This window comes from Astyanax mexicanus, chromosome 13, assembly GCF_023375975.1.
Source record: "Astyanax mexicanus isolate ESR-SI-001 chromosome 13, AstMex3_surface, whole genome shotgun sequence".
Classification (NCBI taxonomy): domain Eukaryota; kingdom Metazoa; phylum Chordata; class Actinopteri; order Characiformes; family Acestrorhamphidae; genus Astyanax; species Astyanax mexicanus.
In genome coordinates, this window is record NC_064420.1 from 42,708,438 (window position 1) to 42,729,203 (window position 20,766).

The window sequence follows — 20,766 nt, forward strand, 5'->3', positions numbered from 1 at the left end:
CCTTTCCTCTCTCTCTCTCTCCCTCTCCCTCCCTCTCTCTCTCTCTCTCTCTCTCCCACAATTAAAGATCTCCGTCTTCCAGTTCCCAGCTAATGTCCATCAGCCCCAGCATCCCTCAGCTATCATTATAAACCTTTAACACCAGCACTCCATTCCCTCCACCCATGATTCCAGTTCAAACGCCCACAAACAAATCATCTTCCAAACAAATAAAAAAACTAAGGAGATTTAAAGCTCAAAACAATCACACAAGACCTACTCTTCTGCTCTTAAGCAAAACGAGTTCATTGTACCTAAAAAAAGACTGCAGAACAATCTTTGAATTAAGTTTGTTTAATATTGCTCTTGTTGCTTTTGTATAGAATCATTGCTTCTTTTATAAAAGAACATGTGAAGAATTGTTTTTACAGCAAAATAGTTCTAAACGTTCTAAAAAAATAGCATTTTGCACCATAATTGTCCACCATAGAGAACAGATGAAAACTAGTATTTTGCGCCATAATTGTCTATCATAGAGAACAGATGAAAACTAGCATTTTGCACCATAATTTTCTGCCATAAAGAACAGATGAAATCTAGTATTTTGCACCATCATGTTTTATCATAGAGAACAGATGAAAACTAGCATTTTGCACCATATTTTTTATCATAGAGAAGAGATGTAAACTAGCATTTTGCACCATTTTTTGGTATCGTCTTTTGCACCATTTTTTTATGGAGAAAAGATGAAAACTAGCATTTTGCATCATAATTATTATTATAGAAAACAGATGAAAGCTAGCAAAATACATGTTTTGCAAAGTATCCTCTAGCAAGTTGTTCAAGTGGTTTTTAAGTAGTGTAAGTAAAAGAAGTCCTAAAAAGTTATACGACTCATGAGAACATTGTGTGATATATAAAATATAAAATTTTATTTAAACGTTTTAACACATTCAAATAGTTCCTTAATTTACATGGTTTTGTATAGAACCACTGCTATAAGTGTAATGGTTCTATATGGAACTGAAAATGCATTCTTTGCCTAATAGACCCATTTTTGGTGCTATAAAGAACATCTATATATTTTAATCATCATTTTACATCATAAAGTGCATGCAAAGAACTAGCATTAAAAAAAATCTTTAGGTCTGTATGTTTTTCTATAATGGTCCCACTGCTTTCAATAAAGAACTTTTGAAGAACCCTCTTTTAAAGAATGTAAGCAAAAAAATTTAGTTTTGGGCTAGAAATAAATATTAGTAAAAAATATTTCTGTGCAGAACCATTACTATACTAAAAACCCTATGAAGAACCTTTTTAAGGGTGTCGGATATCTGAGAGAAAAGCTCTAACCAGTCTCACTTTATCAGCTCCAGAGTTCTGTATTCGAGACATTAATCGAAGAGTCTGGGAGAACGTTTTCCTCCTGCTCTCTGGTCGATTCCAGAGCACGGATGAAAGGGAAGTTATTTTAGTAGATGAATAACTCTTTGGATGAGAGGTTTAAGGGGTGACACCACATAGGGAAGGGAACTAAGTCGAGATATAGCTTCCAACATCTGGACTGCAGACCTTCTTCGAGGCACATGTGGCCAGAGCTGTGGCACAGAGTACAGTACACACTCCACTCCATTTCTACACTGTAAAAAAGACGTGTTGTTTTAACTTCAAAAACCGCAGTGGCTTAAAATGCTGGGTTCAGTAGTGAGCTAACAAAGTCATCACCTACTTCAGCTGATCTGACCAAAGAAATCCAGTTACTGTATACTGGGTTACTGGGTACTGTTTAAAATAAAGTTTGTACAAAACGGTCCTTAAATACAGAATAACCATTTTGGTTTCCCGTAGAACTGTGTTTCTACAGATAAGTGTGAACAGATTTTATTCCAAGTCAATTTGAAGCATTTCTATAATATGATATGTAAAGAACAACTGCCAAATTCACATTATTTAAAAAAATATTGAGCTAAAATAAAATCACAATGAACGAAAAATGAACTTGACACTAAAGATCACTGCTACACTGCTAAAACATATTTATCATATTTCATCATAAAGTAAATGTCCTATGAATGTGAACATTTAAAAACCCAGAGGAAAATACAATTAAAAACCCAAAGACTGACTTCTGTACAATAATTCACTTTTTAATGTTTCATTCAACGTTTAATTCTGTTTCTCCTGTGTGACCCATCACATTTCACATCACATATAAGTACTTTCTTGTTCTCTAAGGTACACTTTTCAGAATTGTACCCTAAAGGTATAATATTGGTCTTTACAATGTCTGGTCTGTTTCCTTCTGAAGTACAAAGTCTTTCCTGTAACAGCAGGAAGTACATATTTGTACCATTTAACCAACCAAAAGGTACATTCATTTTAAGGTTAAATCAACATAATGTCCACAACCTTCTGCCTTTTGAATTAGCATTTTACATTTCATCACCATATAATTTCAAAAAACGGTTGGATGGAGGGATGAAAAGGCGTTTAACTTCTATTTGCAGGAACTGCTTTTGTGGTGGGTATCTTTCTTTATACTCAGATTTGCTGCAGTGTTGTAAGTTTATTGTAAACACTCTGGTAACCATAGGTTTTTCTCTTTTTAGTGAGCTATGGTTTATTAAAGGTTGAACGTATGATGCTGAAACAATGTTGCAATATCAAAGTTGATTCACTTTTCAAAATCAACACCAAATCCAACGTTGATTCAACCAAAACATTCATTGATCAACGTTGATTCAACGTTGAAATGCCAGATGGGAAGTGTTTTTCACATTTGATGCACCTTTCCTATTTTTGAGAGTGTAAAGTGCTACCAAAGGATGGACTGATGTTCTGATGTTCCCCACATTCTTTTCCACTGCACAGTGAGAGAGAGAGAGAGAGAGAGAGAGAGAGAGAGAGATTGGCCTATAAGCCCTCGTTTTCTCTGAAGGTCTGCAGCAAATGGCTAACTGAAGGAAGTGCTTTTGTTGTTGGTGTTTAATGATAGCCGCTCTCCTGCCCTTCACTCTTTCACTCTTTCACTCCCTCGCTCTCACTTCTCCAAGGTGCTTAGCGCGCGGCTCTGAGGCACTCAGGCGCTGCGGAGCAGATTAAGTGGCAATCCGGTTAAAGGCAGGGCCTTTTTATACACAAATCAACTTCAAATCACTTTTTAAGCCACTTAGACTTACACACCGCGGCAAAATGCTAATGCACTTTTCATTGGCAGAGATTAGGAGACGGAATAGAGGAGATTAAATGAAGAATCGTCACTATCTCTTGTTGATAGTAGTTATGGGTGGGTTTTAACTCAATTTTATTAAATGAATCCGACTACTTTTACACCGCGTTCACATTAAGAAAATAAGCCGATTCTGTGTCACGACCCAAACACGGAACAGAGTGCATCCAGACTTTAGTTCTAATCACAGAGCTGGAGGAGTTTACTCAGTGATGATGATACAATTGATGATAATGATAAATGAAAAACTACTGTCTATAGTTTTTTTAAATTTTGTAACAAAAAAATAAAGAAATGCTATTCATTAATCGTATCGACTATCGCTTGAACGCGTGGCTTCCTCTCAGTTACAATACAAAAAGAAAAACATTCCTGAATCAGTTGTTTAATTAAAATCAGATTACTGAAGCCTATAACCTGCACAGAGACAACGCGTCTGTCGGGTCATCACAGTTATCATCATCATTATCATAATTATTATTACTGTAATAAGGGCTGAATCGTTTCTGAATATTTAGCAGGTCAAAGCAAAATGACGCATTCCTATTTCCCTTCTCAAATGTTTAAGTTCCGTTTATTTTTAATTAGATATACAATAATACTTATATATCATATCATTATGATAAATATGTATAATCTAATAAAATTATTTGAAAGCAGTATATAGCATAGAAATACAATAATTTGTATTCTTTACAATAGATCATAATGCATTTTTGAAATGATTTTTTTTCACCTGAAATCAAAACGAAATGCTTTTGGGACCCCTTGTGGCTCGAGGGCTCTGTACGCGATTATTTATAATAATAATAATAATAATAATAATAATAATAATAATAATAATAATAATAATAATAATAATCGGTAAGAACAAAAATCAATATAGCAACAATCATTGTTATGGTGTTGTATTATTTGTTTCTAATCACGATATTATTATTTGTATTAGAAGTAGTTTTATTTCTTCTAGGGGGGTTCCTGACTGTCATCATCATTAATAACACCATACTTACCATGAACTACAATAATAATAATAATAATAATAATAATAATAATAATAATAATAATAATAATAATAATTCTTTAATATTCTCAAAGTGGTCTCTCAGTGGGAGTTCTCCCTCTTTCTCTATCTGGCTCTCTGTCTGTCTCTCTGTCTGTCTGTCTGTGGGTGGGTTGGTTGTTGAGCGCGTGACGTTGCCCCCCAGCTCCGCTCGCCTGCCTGCTGTTCCTGCCCCTCACTTCTCCCTGCAGCTCAAAGCGGAGACCAGCCAGCCCGGACCGCCACAGTACAAATAAACACACACTCCAGATCTGCTTCACACTCAGTATATGCCCCTGCTTTTTACTTCAACTTAAACCCATTAGTGAAAATAAATAAAAAATACTTCTTTACTTCATAGCATTTTTATTTAAGACTTCAGTTTACACATACATCTTATTTCCCAACTTTAACAGTATATATTTTCTTTGGAATTGTTGTTTTCTGTCATGCATGCATCGACATATGGCGAGCTGTAAGACAGGGTGGGCAGTTTTATCGAAAATTGGCGTTTGATCTGTAGTTGCAGATATTTTAAATTGATGTTAGATGTTTTCAAGAAACATTCATTTTTTTTATAATGTTTTAAAGCAGTGTGTTATTTAACCACGACAGTCTTACCTCACCTAAGTATGGAGTTGTGATGTCACTGATATCAAGGATTACTTTCCTAAAAGTCGGGTTATCCCAAAATGACAGGGTGGACAATTTTATCGAAAATCGGCTTTTTGAATTGTCTGGAGTTGCATACGTTTACGTTTTAAATTGTTCATTTACATCATCAATTGTAAATTGTGCCTCGTTTTTTTATATACATAAAAATGGTTTTAATTAGCGTGATATTTAGAAATGCTGATTATTAATTGCTAAACATGCAGTCTGCAGTCTTCAAGTGTCTTCAGTCCCTTGAAAATAAGGTTACTTTCGTAAAGGGGAGGGGTTATCCCAAGATGAGAGGATGGAAAGGAAATCTTGGATACGTTAAAACACCTTGATATGTTTATGAATATACCCAGCTGGCTTGAATCAACGTTGAATTAACATTGATGGTATCAGTGAATCAACGTTGGACTGATTTTGAAAAGTGAATCAACGTTAATATGGCAACGTTGTTTCAAGGTTGTACCTTCAACCTTTAATAAACCATAGCTCGCTAAAATTAGAAACTCCTTTGGTTAACAGAGTGTTAAAACACTAAAACAAATTGAATATGAACATGGTGTTAAATTAAAAATCAGTTACTGCAAGTAGAAATAAACCCCTTTTTATTCCCTCCATCCAACTTTTTTTGAACGTCTAATTTAAAAGGCAGAAGGTTGAGGACATTATGTTGATTCAGCTTTAACATTTTAACGTTTGCACAACCGTTTAACAGTAAATGTTGTTTCAACGTTGAAACAACAACAGTAGTCATTACATCAATCATAATTCAAACACATTTCAACGTTAAAGGTCGGTTGTGTGCCAGTTGGGTAGTTAGCTCACTGAGTAATTGAAATGGCCAAATTATAAAAAAAAAACTTTATCAAAATTTGAGGATAACTGTATAACTGTATTGATAATTGTGTTATTTAACCTCTTTAAAGGAGTATTTACCTCTTTTTATGTATTGCCAGATAGCAAAAAAAGAAGAGAACTGTACAGAAAACTGTAAAAAATATACAAAAAGCTCTTTGAAGTTTAATTAAAAGTTTAAAGTTTTTAATTAAATATATGTAATAATGTGTTAATTTTGAGCACGTCTTGAAAATGTATTGCTACTCAGTGTTTTGTATGAAATTCAAGTAATTAAAACGCATGCTAACTGATATACTGATTTTGACCCATACCTGCTTTACGCGCGCACCTTCTGCGTAAGTTCTGCGTATAGTGGTTTGAATACAGGCGCCCGGGCTGCTGCGTTCGGCCCTCCTCCTCTTCCTCCTCCTCTTCTTCTTCCTCCTCCTCCTCCTCTTCCTCCTCCTCTCCCCCAGCCTCCTCCGAGCGCTCCCCTTACTCCTCTCTCTCCTCCGAGCCGCGAGCGCCGTGCACTCGGTCCGTCCTCATCCAGCGCGCGCGCACAAAATCCAAAAACACCCAGTTTTAATGTCGAGTCGCGCAAAACGCTTTTCGAGATGGAAACGTCGCGCAAACGTCGCCCGGGACGAGTCCTGATTCTAGCAGCAGCACTTCTGTCACCTGCCCTCACGTGAGTACACAGACTTCTGCTGAGTGCTGAGACTCCTTTCATTTTTCCTGCGCATTAAAAGACTAATCTGTTTAAATGCCTGTTTGAGGTCACGAGCCTTCTTTGATGATTGACAGCTGACAGAACAGGTTTTCCCATCCTGACCTGTGAGAATGACAGTCTGCAGGCCTGCAGTGAACACTAGGCTCTAAATAAGTCCTTCTAAGAGCTTAAAAAGGCTTGTCTTTGCACCAGAATGCATGCATTTTTTTGTGCATTGAGCATTGTTTCAGACACGCAAGCCATATTTCCAATTACACACACAGTCCCACACAGGCGCACACACACACACTAATCAGAACCAGTTATGCATGTGCCAGGGAAAATGGCAAGCTCACAAATTTCCTCTGTGTCTCCTCCATTCTCCTCAAACATCTGTGGATGTTACCCAGCTGACCACCAACATCAATAAATGTAATGTAATGTTGAAATCTGGTTGAATATACAGGTAGTTTTATGTTGTTATGTGACCAAAATTAATTTACTTAAAATACTGCAAAATATTGCATTGGGATATCTATCCGATGTTGCAGTCTCAACATCTTTCTAACATTTAGTGGTGTCTGCTAAAGTTTATAATGTCAATGTACACACATCACAAACATCTACCTAATGCAACATGCTAACATTAATGTACATCCCCATAACACAAAATTCTAATGTTGTCAGACGTTTTACGTTGTTGGTGGTTAAAATCATAGTGTTAAGTTACCAAAATTCAACGTCTGTCCAACATTGGAGATTGACGTCAACCCAATACTGCTTTTTGATGTCTATGTGACTTTGAGTCCCAACGTCTTTCTGACATTTGGTTGTAATATGGTGACCAAAATACATTGTCTGCTAAACATTGTAATGTTCACATCACAACAATTCTAACAAATTCAAACATTGTTAAATGTTGATATGTTCATTGTTTTAAGACCTTGTGTTAAATAACCAAAATTCAAATTCAGCGTCTAAAGTTTGAACTTGTCAACAAAATGTTAGTTTTTGATGGATAGCAAATAAAATTTGATGTCTGTACAATGTTGGGTTTGGAAATCAATCCAAATGTCTTTCTGACATCATATCAGAGCATTCAAAGAACTTTTCTTCATGAACAGAAAAGATGGACCCTTTATGGTGACGTCATCACACAGCCTCTTTAGACTGTTCCATTTGTGTGACCAATAGGCTGCTGAGAATAAGTCTTTATAGGACAGTTCTTCCAAGGACCCATCCCATATCTAACGTTTTTTTTACCTGCAGAACTATTAATAAGCCTGTTGATAAAAAGTTGGACAATGAAATTATACTCTTCATGCAGTTTTCACTCTGAAGACCTTGAGTGAACTTAAATGATTAGAAACCAAAGAGAAGTTGAAGTTCTTTAAAATGGTCTTTTTGCGAAGTACAATAGAGTAACCAATGTATCATAATTGTATTTTTAGTTCCACCCCCTTAACCCTTTCAGACTGGGAAAAATGGTAAGAATGCTGTTTTTTGTCAGCAATGCACAAAAAAGAAAACACGTATATTCTAATATAAAATCTATATAGCACATAAATCTAATTAAAACTAAAATATTTTTTTTTTATTTCGGAAGTCTTTTTTTTTCATAAATCATCCCTAAACATAAAAAAGAGTAAAATCTGTTCTTAATCACATAAAATATTAAAATAAGTGAAAATTAGTTGCCTCAATGCATCTAGTACTACTCTATTTCCAATGCAGTGGGCGGGGCCAAGCTACTGTTTAATTAACTTGTTCATTGGCTGGTTTGTGGTCTATTCAGATGAAAAACAGCTCTCAAATAGTGTTATGTGCAACAAAACATTCAAAAATAAAATAAAGAAAATCCATGATGTCCATTGTAATGGATGCAGGGTCTGAAAGGGTTAAACACTCTATAAAACAATTGCATCTTATTTACCCTAACATGTTAAACATGCAGCACAGTATCAACAAGAACATGGTGAGAAAGCACACATTTGTTGGATTCCAACCGTATTGTAGTGTGAAAAATGGTTATTGGTACAGAAAAATGGCAATGAAAGGAGTAGCTAATGCCTCAAAGCTCAGTTACTACATCACTACCTTTCCTGTGACATCTGCAGCATGTTGTCTCCTCCACAGCTTGAAATGAGAAACAGCTATTTTGACCATATCTCAGATAATATCACAGCAGTGCAGGCATGCATTTAGTACTTACTTGAGCTTTTCGCTCCAAATGAGGCAAATCGAAACAAAAGTGCTACCAGTTCTCCAACAGGACATATGGGTAGAGGTTATTATCTGTGTAGACGTAATGTTGGGTGACCAAAATTCATGGTCACTAGGACTAGGGGCAAGCGATATGGCTCTAAAGTAATATCACAATATTTTAGGATATTTCTTTAATATTATTATCATATTGTTACCGATATGACTGAAAGAATGCTGAAATGAATTTAATTACTGTCAAGGATATACTACTGCAACAAATCAAAAGTTTTGTGTGGTATAACAATTTTAAACATTTACTAGAAACAAAAAGGGCTGCAAACCTACAAAAATTTACCACATTACTATAGCGCAGAATATTTAGTGCAGGCGTATAAACTGCAAACAAAGAAAAAAAAATCCCTAAAAATCTACAGTAAACAGCAAAAGAAATACAAAACACAATACAAATACAATCAATAAATAATACTGCTGTTATCACAATATGGATATGGTGTCAGAAATTATTAATACATTATATCATGTACTATATGATGTCCTGTACTACATATGTCTGCACCTTTTTCTCACTATGCACATTGCATTTTAAATTTAAATTTTAAAATAAAAGCCACTTGACTCTTGACTCGACTTGATGTGGTGCACCCCTAGTCAGGATGTCTAATGCCAATGTTCTATTGATGCTTAACAAGAACATTTACCTGTGAGATATGGTGTATTGTATTGTATTGTATGTTGACCAAAACCCAACTTTTGCAAAACTGTTATCATCCATCCATTCTTTCATCAAGCAGCCTACTTATTTGATCTGTTCCCACCAAATGAACCAAATGGTGTAAAAGTGCTACCAGTACTGCTATAGGACATATGGGCTTCATTAAATTAGACCATTTGGTGATAACAAGAGTTTTATGCAAAATACCTCACACCTCTAAACTGTACAGATATGCTAGATTTTAAAGTGGAAAATCGGTGTAGTGAAACTAGGCCCTATTCACTATTTAGTGCTCCATTTCTGGGCACTTTGCCATTGTATGATGGCGTCCAAAATCATAGCAGAGAACACTCTGTCAAAGTCTTTATAGAAGACGTCTGTTTAGCACACTGCTGAGATGGCATGATGTCATATTTTTAATTGAAGAGATTTCTGAAAACCCAATATTTTTTAAGTCATATTGTGAATTAAGCACTTTGGGTTCTAAATAGAACCATGCATGTATTAGAGAACTAAATTCAATCATTAAATAACTTTTATATCATCTTATCATCAACCAGAAGTTCCTCCTTTGTTGCATTGGAAGTACTTTTATTTTTATACCCAAGCCCTAAATGATGCCTTTAACCTTAATTCAGGTAAGCAACAGGGACATCCTATAGTGCACGTTTCCCTGAGAGCACCAGTTTATGTATGTATAGTGCCAGCCAAAATTTGGACACATTGTAATGCAGTGGTTAATACTAAAAACATCCAAACTATGATAAGAAACATATGGAGTTATTTTGTACACAAAAAGGTGTTTAAGTAGCACCTCTTGCTTAGATGACAGCTTTGCACATTGTGGCATTTTCTCACTCTGGCTCTCATCAGGACCACGCCACAAGTTAACAGCTCCCCAGATAAGAGCACCTAAATAATTCACAGAGTATTTTAGTTTGTTTAACATGTTTAACAAGTTACTACATGATTCCTTATGTGTGGCATTGGTCTGGATGAATTTAGTATTAATTTGCAATGTAGGAAACAAAATAAAAACAATTAATGAGAAGGAGTGTCCAAACTTTTGACTGATACTGTATGTTGAAGTGGAACAAATTCTATTATTATTAAAATGTATCTTTACCATGATACACAGCTCGGAAAGAAAGAGCCAACATTTTTGGATTGGTCACAGCTGCTGTTAAAAAGGAATTGTGGGTAACAGGGTGCTTCTGTGTCCGCTTTATGTTGGTTCTTGACAAAAGATTAACAAAGGCACTTTAGATCGACATAATGAGAAATGACACAGCCCACAGTCTTGTGGCGCCAGTGGGTATATGCACATGAAGACTATACGCAAGCAAGTGTGGCATTTGGGACTGGGCTGATCCTTCAGAGAGGAAAAACCTGTAAACCCAAATCAGAAATCATCTTCATGTTTCTAACACATATTATCTAGTCATCACTAGTATTCAGAAAAGTTTGGCACACAATTTGCATCATTTAACCATCAAATTGTGCTTAAATTTGATTTTTGCATTATGCAAAGCAAATGCTATAAACACACTATAACCACCATCTTTACTGAAATGTTATATTGTTGTTTGACCAAGAAATAGAACGCACTCAGAGTTCAGACAGAGTGCAGCTACAAACACATAAAAAACATATACAACTCAGTTTAGCTAAATAAGCTTAAGATAAGTAAGGACTTGTAAAGTTTTTTCCAATATAATCAAATATAAAATATTTAGGTTGAGGTCTTGGTGTGTTGTTTCCATGGTTTGAAAGTGAAACTAATGTCAATTAATCAGTAGCTTTAGCCATTCTAGTGTTAAAGTGAACAGCTGGTGTGCAGGGATACTGCTGAACATGTTCCAGTCTGGTTATATGCTACTGTCAGCTAGTAGAGGGAGGGTTCCATTGGGGATGATTCTTAGAACAGTGTTGTTGTTCTTTCAAGCATTGATCATTACAGAATTTAAATGGCCTCTCATACAGTTTATTGCTTAGTTTGCCTGTACTGTTGCAACAAGCCTGAATGCATTATTTTATAGGGAGCTATTGAAGACTTTAAAGGAGAGGTGAACCATCTGAAGTTTGTGTAAATAGGAGGAGTTTGTGCCAGCAAGTAAAGAATCACAGTAGTCCAACAGGCTACACCTCTATCAGTACGCTGATTGGCTGTTTTTATTGAAGTCCAGGGCCTTCCAGGTTGAGGGTACACACTGTCCCTTTAGTTTTTCCACCAGTCTCCTATTAAATTGCCACTTGTCCAATGCAATCTTGCAGTCCCATAAATAACAGGTGACATGCACTAGCAATTACAGTGTGATGAGTAAACTCTCTCTCTCTCTCTCTGTCTATCTTTATTTCTCTCTGTCTCTTTCTCTCTCTTTCTCCCAGGGTGTTGTGTAATGACATCCTCGGTCTAAAGGTGGCAGGAGAGCCAGTTCTGACCCCCAACGCTGTGTGTTTAAAGCTTGCAGGCCTTTCTAAAAGGCAAATGCGGCTATGTGTGCGCAGCCCCGATGTCACAGCATCAGCCCTGCAGGGCATTCAAGTGGCCATTCATGAATGCCAGCACCAGCTCAGAGACCAGCGCTGGAACTGCTCCACACTGGAGAACCATGGCAAAGTGCCGCACCAGAGCGCCATACTCAACAGGGGTGAGTGACAACACAAGATAGCTGAAGAATTGTAGATATTCTTTTTAATGAATGCATTCAGCTAAGTTTAAAAGAGAACTCTGGTGTAAAATGGACTTTTGCTGTAGTAAAACACGATAAAAAATACTTACCTTTGATGAATAGCATGCCTTCATTTACCCACAGCTTTCCGAGATCCAGAAATTTTTACAGTTTAACAGTTTTTAACACCCTTCAGACTGGGTGACACGGTGCATAAACCGCTTTTTCCACTGTTATCCAGGTTCAAAGTAGCTCCACACATCCTTGCTAGAATCCAGAGAGCCCTGACATTTAAAACGAGGCATTAATAACTTAAAAAGTGCACAAGAAGCTAATTAAAAAACACTGTTTACGTCCTATAAAGCTAGCTTCAGCTCAGTGCGCCGCCATCACTGTACTGATAATGACTGACATAGATTCCGCATAGCCTGCCTCCTAGCGCTGGCTACTATGGAAAGAGTGTTTTTTGATAGAACAGAAGTGGGCAATTCATCAAAGGTAAGTACTTTTTATCATGTAAGTCCAATTTACACCGGAGTTCTCCTTTAAATTTAAATAACTTTGAGCACCAACAGCTGACTGCCACTCGTCCGTTTTTTGTCTCTCTCTGATCTGTCCCTATGTTTATTTACTCTTCTCTGCACATGCCCTGTGTTCATCTCTTGTCTACGCCCCTGTTGCTCACCTGTTCGTTTGTAGCTCCACCCCCTTGTTACCTGTCCCAGGTGTTTCCTGTTTCCTGTCCCCTTCTGTGTGTATAAATAGTTCTCCTTGTTCCAGTGTTTCTCATTCGTGGTTGTACATCTTACGTCAGTCAGGTTACGTGTTCCATGTTATCTGTTATCTATGTTTCTTTTTGTTTCAGTTCTGTTTCTTTGTCTGTTTCTTTGTCCGCTCTCTTCGTCTTCTTCCTGCTCATATCTGACACTGACAAAAATATGCAAATTCACAAACACAGCTTGTCTAGTCCCTTAATAAAAGTACTGCCAATAGAATATAAATCTCCAAAGATGATAAAAACGATGCAATTGGCACCATGACTAATGCCACGTGTGGACTAAAGGAGTATAAATCCCCGGTATTTATCTGTAGAACAGTGGAACTGTGCTCTCTTTTTGGTGCTCCATGCAAAAGAGATGAGTTGATGATGGTATGTTTGTGATTCTACAATATCTTGATCTCACTAACATTTAGTTGAACATTAAATTCAATCATATCCTTAGAGCAATTTTCCAAGATCTAGTAGGAAGCCTTACCTGAACAACAGAGATAGTTACTCCAATAAAATCAGGATAAACTCTTTTTAACACCCTTTATTTCAGACAGAAACTATGAAAGAGCAAATATCCAAATACTTCTCACACACTAGGTGTTTGGGCATGTTTGAATACTGTAATTTCTGTTGGATGCATGGTTTAAGAGATGGTGGTCTCAGTCTGGTCCCAGGCAAACTCTTAAGGAGATCATTTGGGTTAAGAACCTTGGTTCAAACAAAATGTCTGCTGTAATCTGCAGGTTTGAGTGAATCTGCATTCTACTGTTTCTTATTTTAACCTGGTAACCAGCTGAGAAAAAAAGCCATCTCTGCCATTGGACCAAACCAAACAGAGAGGAAAACACTCCAAGATGAATTGTTAAGCCTAGTTTTGTACTTAATTGTCCTTTCAATGGGAAATCTTCATTCACAATACTGTGTATTTAAGACTAGGCTAATTCCCTGTTTAGGAAACTGCTCTGAAATGTAAAATCTCATTAACTGATTTGGATAAAAAGTAAGCTTTTCTTTTACTTAGATTTTCTAAATATGTTAGTTTGTTTGACATTGATTTAAGCAATTGCAATACATCGCCTTGCTTACATTGAAGTATATTGTGATAGATAAAATTTGACCCCTATTGTGATATGTAACGTTTCGGCAATTCATGCCAATACACAGCCCTAGCTGGTATAACATTCAAAACAGTCAAAGATCAAAAGCAGGTGTTTAACAGACGGGTGTTTGTCCCTCTCTGTTACAGGTTTCAGAGAAAGTGCCTTCTCCCTGGCTCTGCTGGCTGCTGGTGTGGCTCACTCTGTGGCCTCCGCCTGCAGCATGGGCAAGCTGCGAGGCTGTGGCTGCGAAGCTAAACGTCGTTTGGATGACGACAAAATCCGAGTGAAGCTCGGCCAGCTGCAGCTGCAGACTCTGCAGAAGAGCGGGGTGAGCATTGTGGGAGCCGGCGGGCGCATGCCTGAGATCAGCCCAAACCACAGTGGCCTGCCCGCTTACCTACGCTCTGCTCACCCTGCCACCCTCCTCAAACCCCTGCCTGAGGGCGTGACCTCCCTGCAGGAGACGTGGGAGTGGGGAGGGTGTAATCACGATGCCCGCTTTGGAGTCCGCTTCTCCAGAGACTGGCTGGACTCCAGAGGATCTTCCCGGGACATACACGCCCGAATGAAGATGCACAACAACAGAGTTGGCAGGCAGGTAGGCTGATATGAATCATATCGATATTGGATGTCATGCATATTTTTTTTAGTGTATCAATAGCATTGCACTTTTGGGGCAACACTAGTGTAACATTTGTGAAATTGTGTGAAAACTTTGACACTTTAACTGTAACACTGTGGTTTAAAATGTCTTATGTAATACTGTAGTGTAACATTGCTACTTTCAAAATTACATTGTGCAAAACATTTTAGTGTAACACTTCATGAGTGTAACACCACATGCATTACTTTAATAATGTATATATAGTTCATTGTAACATTATACATTTTAATATGGATTTCAGGATCTATTTACAGGGATTAAGGCTAGTTTTACACTCATTTTTTCTTTAATTAAAAAAAAATCCATTCAACATTCTGTGTATTCCAAGACTATGCCTAATCCCTGTATGGGAAACTGACCCTATGTGTATCATTTGGAGCATAACACGAGCACTTGATAAGGATTTCTTTTGTATCGTTAAAATACATTTTTACAATAATACATTTACTCTGTATTTGGCTTTTTAGTAACACTTTTACTGGAGATTTAGAATCACTTTTACTAAAGGCTTTTATTATCAGTTTCTCAGACAAGAATTGAGCCTAGTCTTAGAGTATATTTTCCATTCAGTGGAAAAACTGAAAAAAAAAATGCTGTGTAGTCCAAGACTAGACATAATCTCTGTCCAGGAAACCATTAGCACCCTTAGCATCTAGTTTGGCAACACTGTCTTACTTGTCTAGCTATATCTGGGACAATAATTATTAGATTGTTACAGTTATAAATACTGACATATATCTAATTATATCTATTACTTTACTCAGATAGTGACTGACAACATGAAGCGGAAGTGCAAGTGCCACGGCACCTCCGGCAGCTGCCAGTTTAAGACGTGCTGGTACGTTTCCCCTGAGTTCCGGCTGGTGGGCTCCCTGCTGCGGCAGAAGTTCCTGTCCGCTGTCTTCATCAACTCCCAGAACAAGAACAGCGGCGTGTTTAACCCGCGGGTACTGTCTGGGCAGGAGGGGGCGGAGCCTGCCAGGGCCCGGCGCCGCAGCCTCTCCAGGGAGCTGGTTTACTTTGAGAAATCGCCGGACTTCTGCGAACGCGAGCCGTCCGTGGACTCACCGGGGACTCAGGGCCGCATTTGCAACAAGAGCAGCCCGGCCATGGACGGCTGTGGCTCGCTGTGCTGCGGCCGCGGACACAACATCCTAAAGCAGACCAGAAGCGAGCGCTGCCACTGCCGCTTCCACTGGTGCTGCTATGTGCTGTGTGATGAGTGCAGGGTCACCGAGTGGGTCAACGTGTGCAAGTGAGCGGCCCAAGACTTTTCTCGGGCCAGAAACTCTTCAGGGGATAATCAGGGGGCAAGAGACATTAGCCAGAACCTCTCACGCCAAGAGTGCGAGTGTTAGGCTTCCAGTCTTACTCTTCCGCAGCTTCGGCCCAGCCACTTCTCCAATCGGCCCCCTCATCTGGGACGCATTTGCTTTGTGTGGCGGTTGTTATTCTCCCAATGCCAAGTCAGAGATTGAGGAGAGGAGTGACTCATGTCATTTGTCTTTGTTTCCCCTGTTTGGACTCTTCAGCCATGAAAATGCCCCGAACGCCATCTGTGTTCTTCACAATAACAAGGCGCAACAGCAGGAACGTATTATTGTCGAAAAAGCAAAGGCACTGCCACCACATACAGTTCTGTGTGTACATTTGAAAATGTGCGCTTAATGAAGCCGTGGCAAATCTTTTGCGAGTTTTTCTCTACTCTTTTAGATGTCAAAACCGATGCCATAAGCCGGGCCGTTTTGTAGGGAATGGAGGGAAACTGAAACAGAGGACAGAGGATGTGCCTTTGCCCGTTGGTTGGAGTTAATGTAAACCAGACCGTTTGTGAATGTGAATATAGTGCGCTGGCTTTTCGAACCTGTACAGACGAGGACCACAGCGGAGGAAAGAAAAAAAAACAAAGACTGGAGAAAGACTGGAGAATACTTCTGCCTCCCTCAAGTCCTTTCACCAATCTGATTCGAAGCAGTCACGTTTGATCTCACTTGGAATCCACTGTACTGCATTTTAAGACGAAACTGTTAAAAAAAAACTGTTCAAAAAACAGCAATGAAGGAATGACGTGGACTCACTCATGGACCTTTTAAAATCTGAATGAAACTGTTTTTACATTTAGTAAATTGAAGTAATGATAATCAATTTACATGACACTGAGACTGAGATATGTATTTTTTTTTTCATTTTTATTTGTATAAATGTATGTTGTTTAGTGAAACAAATGAAATATAATGTTATAGAAATTCTCTTTTCGAGAGATTTGTTTGTGCCAGACCGTCCATGAAATCAGTCTGCAGGACACCCTTTTTCCAGAAGCTTTGCTAGTCTGTTTACAGTGGCTTTAGAACAAAGCAAGTGTCTGGAGTGGTAAGATGAGGGATAAACTGGGGAATGAATGTAAGTACCCTGCGGAAAGTGCCTGGAAGAGAGGCAGGCTGGATGCAGTTTCCTATGAGACAGATTTTACAAGAGAGGATGGAATTGCGGAAAGGAGTGATACCAGTCTTAGTGGGATCAGCTGTACAAAGTTGACAGCCAGTTTGAGACGACCCCGCGCGCTGCCGAGGACAGTTTGTCCTTGTCTGCGCATCTGCCACTGAAGAAGGCTCGACTGATGTGTGCTAACTCGACACAGACGCGGCTAATGTTGACTGTGCCGGGGAGATTACTGAAGAAATGTAATCTGTTACTGATGAAAAATTACTAGACTAAAAGTGCAGCCAGTAAAGCAATCTTCTAAATTACATAAAGTGTGTAAAATTACTGATCCTAGACATATTTTATATATATTTTTTTATTATTACATAAAAATATATTTCTTTCTCACAATTAAGTCATCATTACAGATACCATCATTGTTCACAGCTATTGTGCACCACAAATAATAGAAACATTCAGTAAATTAAGGTTTGGTAGGCTGTGTCCAGCCAAAATCTGGATTTCTAGATTGTTGGAATATCTAGATTGTATCCAGATTCAGTTTATAGTCTGAACAGCAAAAAAAACACAAGAAATCAGATTTCTTTTGCAAAAATCTGATCCAAACCACATTTGCATGTGGTTTGAAATGCAATTACAATTGGATTTGTACAGTTTAATCTTAGTCTAGACACACTGGCTGCTCAAATCGGTTTTAGAAATGTCTTCTCTTTGACCTACAATGGGATAAATACACCAATAATATGAAATCCAAAGTGTTGGAAATGCAGCAATCCAACAGTGTGAATACATGGATCCAGATACAATCTATTTGACAGATACAGTCAAATACAGTCTATATTTTTACAGCAGGAATCCATGTACTGTAGATAGCTTTGTGAAATCTGATCTAATATCTAATATCTTTATCACAGTGTAAACAGTCATTCCGACAGATGTGATTTGAGAAGCAAAGCTGATTTCCCTGCAGTCTGAACACAGACATAGACCTTTTAAAAAGTCTAAATAAAAGACAAAAACAAATCTACTTTTAATCTACATACTCAGGAATATGAAAATCAAAAACTAAGCATTTTAACAGATGGTTAGAGTGTGATATGGTGGTACAGGTACTAAAAACAGAAGAGAGGTCCCAGCACAAAGATAAAGATTTATTATTGCAGTAATAAGCAGTTTAATATTGCACTGCAATAGATTTTGATTTGGCTTTTATAACAAAAGCAAAAATGAAAATGTGTTTAAATTTGATTGATTGGCAGGGGAAATGCAAATGCCCTGCCTTAAAAGTATTATGTGTAGGGGGTTCTGTACTTTTTAAAATAAACTTTAAATACTCAGGTTAAGTACAAACCTTGCAGATTAATCCCAAAAATCACAGGTACTTAAAGATGATCTTTTATCTCTGTCTAAAAAAATATAATAAACATATAAATTGGATTTCATTTGTAGACCATCAGTGCTAATTTAACTTCTAAATAGAGTAATTCATTAAAAAAAATATTCTCAAATGTGCCTGTCTTATATTTTTTAAAGATTTTATTCTTTGTCAAAAAGAACTGTAAATAATCATGATATAATATTATTTTGACTTAATTAATGTACTACAATATACTGGAAACTTTGATTTAGGTTGATGCCTAAATGAGATTTTGTGATTTTGAGAAGTGTGAGCCTCAGAAAACCATAAACAAACCATAAATTTGACTCTTTAATGAATAAAATTACTATGCAATATTTAAATAATCAGATTGATGATATGTGCTGTGCTACTGTGTGTACTGATCCAACAACCCAACTACTTGGGAGTTGAGAGCTAGCCTCGCCCCGGTATTTAGTGTAACAGTGAAGGAGACGGGGGAGAAGGAGAGTGGTGTGGAATGATAAAGCGCTGGATCTCTGGTTTGCATTTCTTCATTCCTTTATCATTTCACCCTGGAGCTGCTGCTGCGAAAGGGAATTTCCTGTCGCTGTTTCTCCCCATGTGTGAGACAGAGAGGCTGAATAGCTTTGGAGCTCGCCTCTCCTCCCATCAATGCAGTACGGCCACTTACACATCCAAGCAACACACTGACAGCATCTAGAGTAATGACAACCAGACTCTCCAAAAATTTGAGTTGAGGGGGGGGGGGGGTGGGTGGGTGGGGGGGGGGGGGTGGAGTGCACTGGTCTGATGCTGGATAAGAACATCGTTCAGTTTGCCACCACTGAGGCAGAGCAGTGGTATACAGACGTACGGATGGATGGATAGACCACCAGACAGGTAGATGGGGGGATAGATAGGCCGACATTTGCCTACTCTGCTTCTCACATCAAAAGGGAGAGGGACACGGGCGAAGCAGCTGCAAACATCTGCTTCTGGGCTCTATGTCCAGCCTACCCTTTCCATTTTTGATGTGGGACAAGGAGAAAGAGAGGAAAACGGCGGAGGAAAAAAACAAGGAGCCAGCTACCCAGAACATCAAAGGCCTCGCCTCGACGTGCAAGCCCTCATTAGTTCTGCAAGCCTAACCAACCCGACTTGTGATTGTGTTTGCTGGGGTGCGCTTTGGCAAACACTTCAGAGGAAAGGTTCCTTTAAATTATAACTCCCACCCCCACCCTGCTTCTCCTACCACCACTGTACATAACCCCCTCCTCCCCTCAGCCTCGCTGCCATAACCCACCCATCACCCCCCCTTCAAAAACTCCCAGTGCACAGAATCACGGCGTGCTCCCCCACTCACCACTCCACCCCGTAATCTGGTGTGCAGCTGCAAACATCTGCTATGGTCCCTCTCTCCTCTCGGAAAACCACCGAATTGATAAACACATCCATCACGAAGCCACTGACAGACGGTGGGGCATGCAAAGCGACACAGAAAAAGACACTCATGATTTCACCAGAGCAATGTTTGAGCAAGCACTGATGATTCTCATTGACTGAAATGCCACTGTCACATTAAGCAGACTGGTTTACAGCACAAACACTAAACTAAACTGGGGAAAATGATGTAATAAAATATAAAAAATGTTACTGAATGAGCACGCTCAGGCTCTCCTCATGCTCAAATTCCAAATGTCGGATGGAATGTTGTCGTTTCGCTTAACAGTTGTTGTTTGGAAAAGCGAAATATAAAAGGCGGTTTGGACCTTGGTAGAGAGCATGAATCTCGACTCAGCATATTGCATCAATTAATAAAGTTTAACTGCACATCTACACTTAAAAAAAACCTCTAAAAAAACTACTTTTAGAGGCCTTTTTGGCTCTTTCTCTCCAGCTCCTGACACCTCAACACACTCAACACTCCCGGCTGCCAAATCTTGTCTTGTCTTGGCAGCCCCTGGCAGGTTATTTATTAATTCAATTGAGTCTTCGGTTGAATAATTTAATAACTTTGGATGTGTCAGATACTCTGTGCTTTGCTAGTGACCTACTGATTTTTTTTTTACATAAATGCTTAAAGATGCAGCAACACACATATCCAAAAGCTGTCCCCCTCTTGGAATTTTTAAATTGAATAAAGATTTGTCTTGGCTACCAGTGGATTAAGTCTGTGAGCTGTGAATATACACCTTGTACAAAATTTCAATATATGTCATAGAATTTACCCATGCAATAAATATCTTAAGAAATTTCAAATGAATGTGTCATCACAATGTACTGAACTGGAAACAACTGCACACTTGCTGATGTGTAGATTTTCAAAGCTTTTCACAATTTAATACACATTAATAAGGCA

The 20,766-nt window shown here is 38.3% G+C and overlaps 1 protein-coding gene across 1 annotated transcript; it reads left to right on the top strand.

Moving 5' to 3' along the window:
- Nucleotides 1–6,247: 6,247 nt before the first annotated feature.
- wnt10b (wingless-type MMTV integration site family, member 10b) lies at nucleotides 6,248–18,484 on the top strand. Its single transcript, XM_007246745.4, has 4 exons — nucleotides 6,248–6,438; nucleotides 11,786–12,048; nucleotides 14,088–14,539; nucleotides 15,370–18,484. The coding sequence occupies exons 1-4, from the start codon at nucleotides 6,365–6,367 to the stop codon at nucleotides 15,862–15,864; spliced, it is 1,284 nt and encodes a 427-aa protein (XP_007246807.3). The 5' UTR covers nucleotides 6,248–6,364; the 3' UTR covers nucleotides 15,865–18,484.
- The last annotated feature ends 2,282 nt before the right edge of the window (nucleotides 18,485–20,766 follow it).

Coding starts and splice junctions, on each gene's coding strand:
- wnt10b (XM_007246745.4), top strand. CDS start 6,365: ATGGAAACGTCGCGCAAACGTCGCCCGGGACGAGTCCTGATTCTAGCA. Junction 12,049..14,087: donor GAGCGCCATACTCAACAGGG/GTGAGTGACAAC, acceptor TCTCTGTTACAG/GTTTCAGAGAAAGTGCCTTC. Junction 14,540..15,369: donor ACAACAGAGTTGGCAGGCAG/GTAGGCTGATAT, acceptor TACTTTACTCAG/ATAGTGACTGACAACATGAA.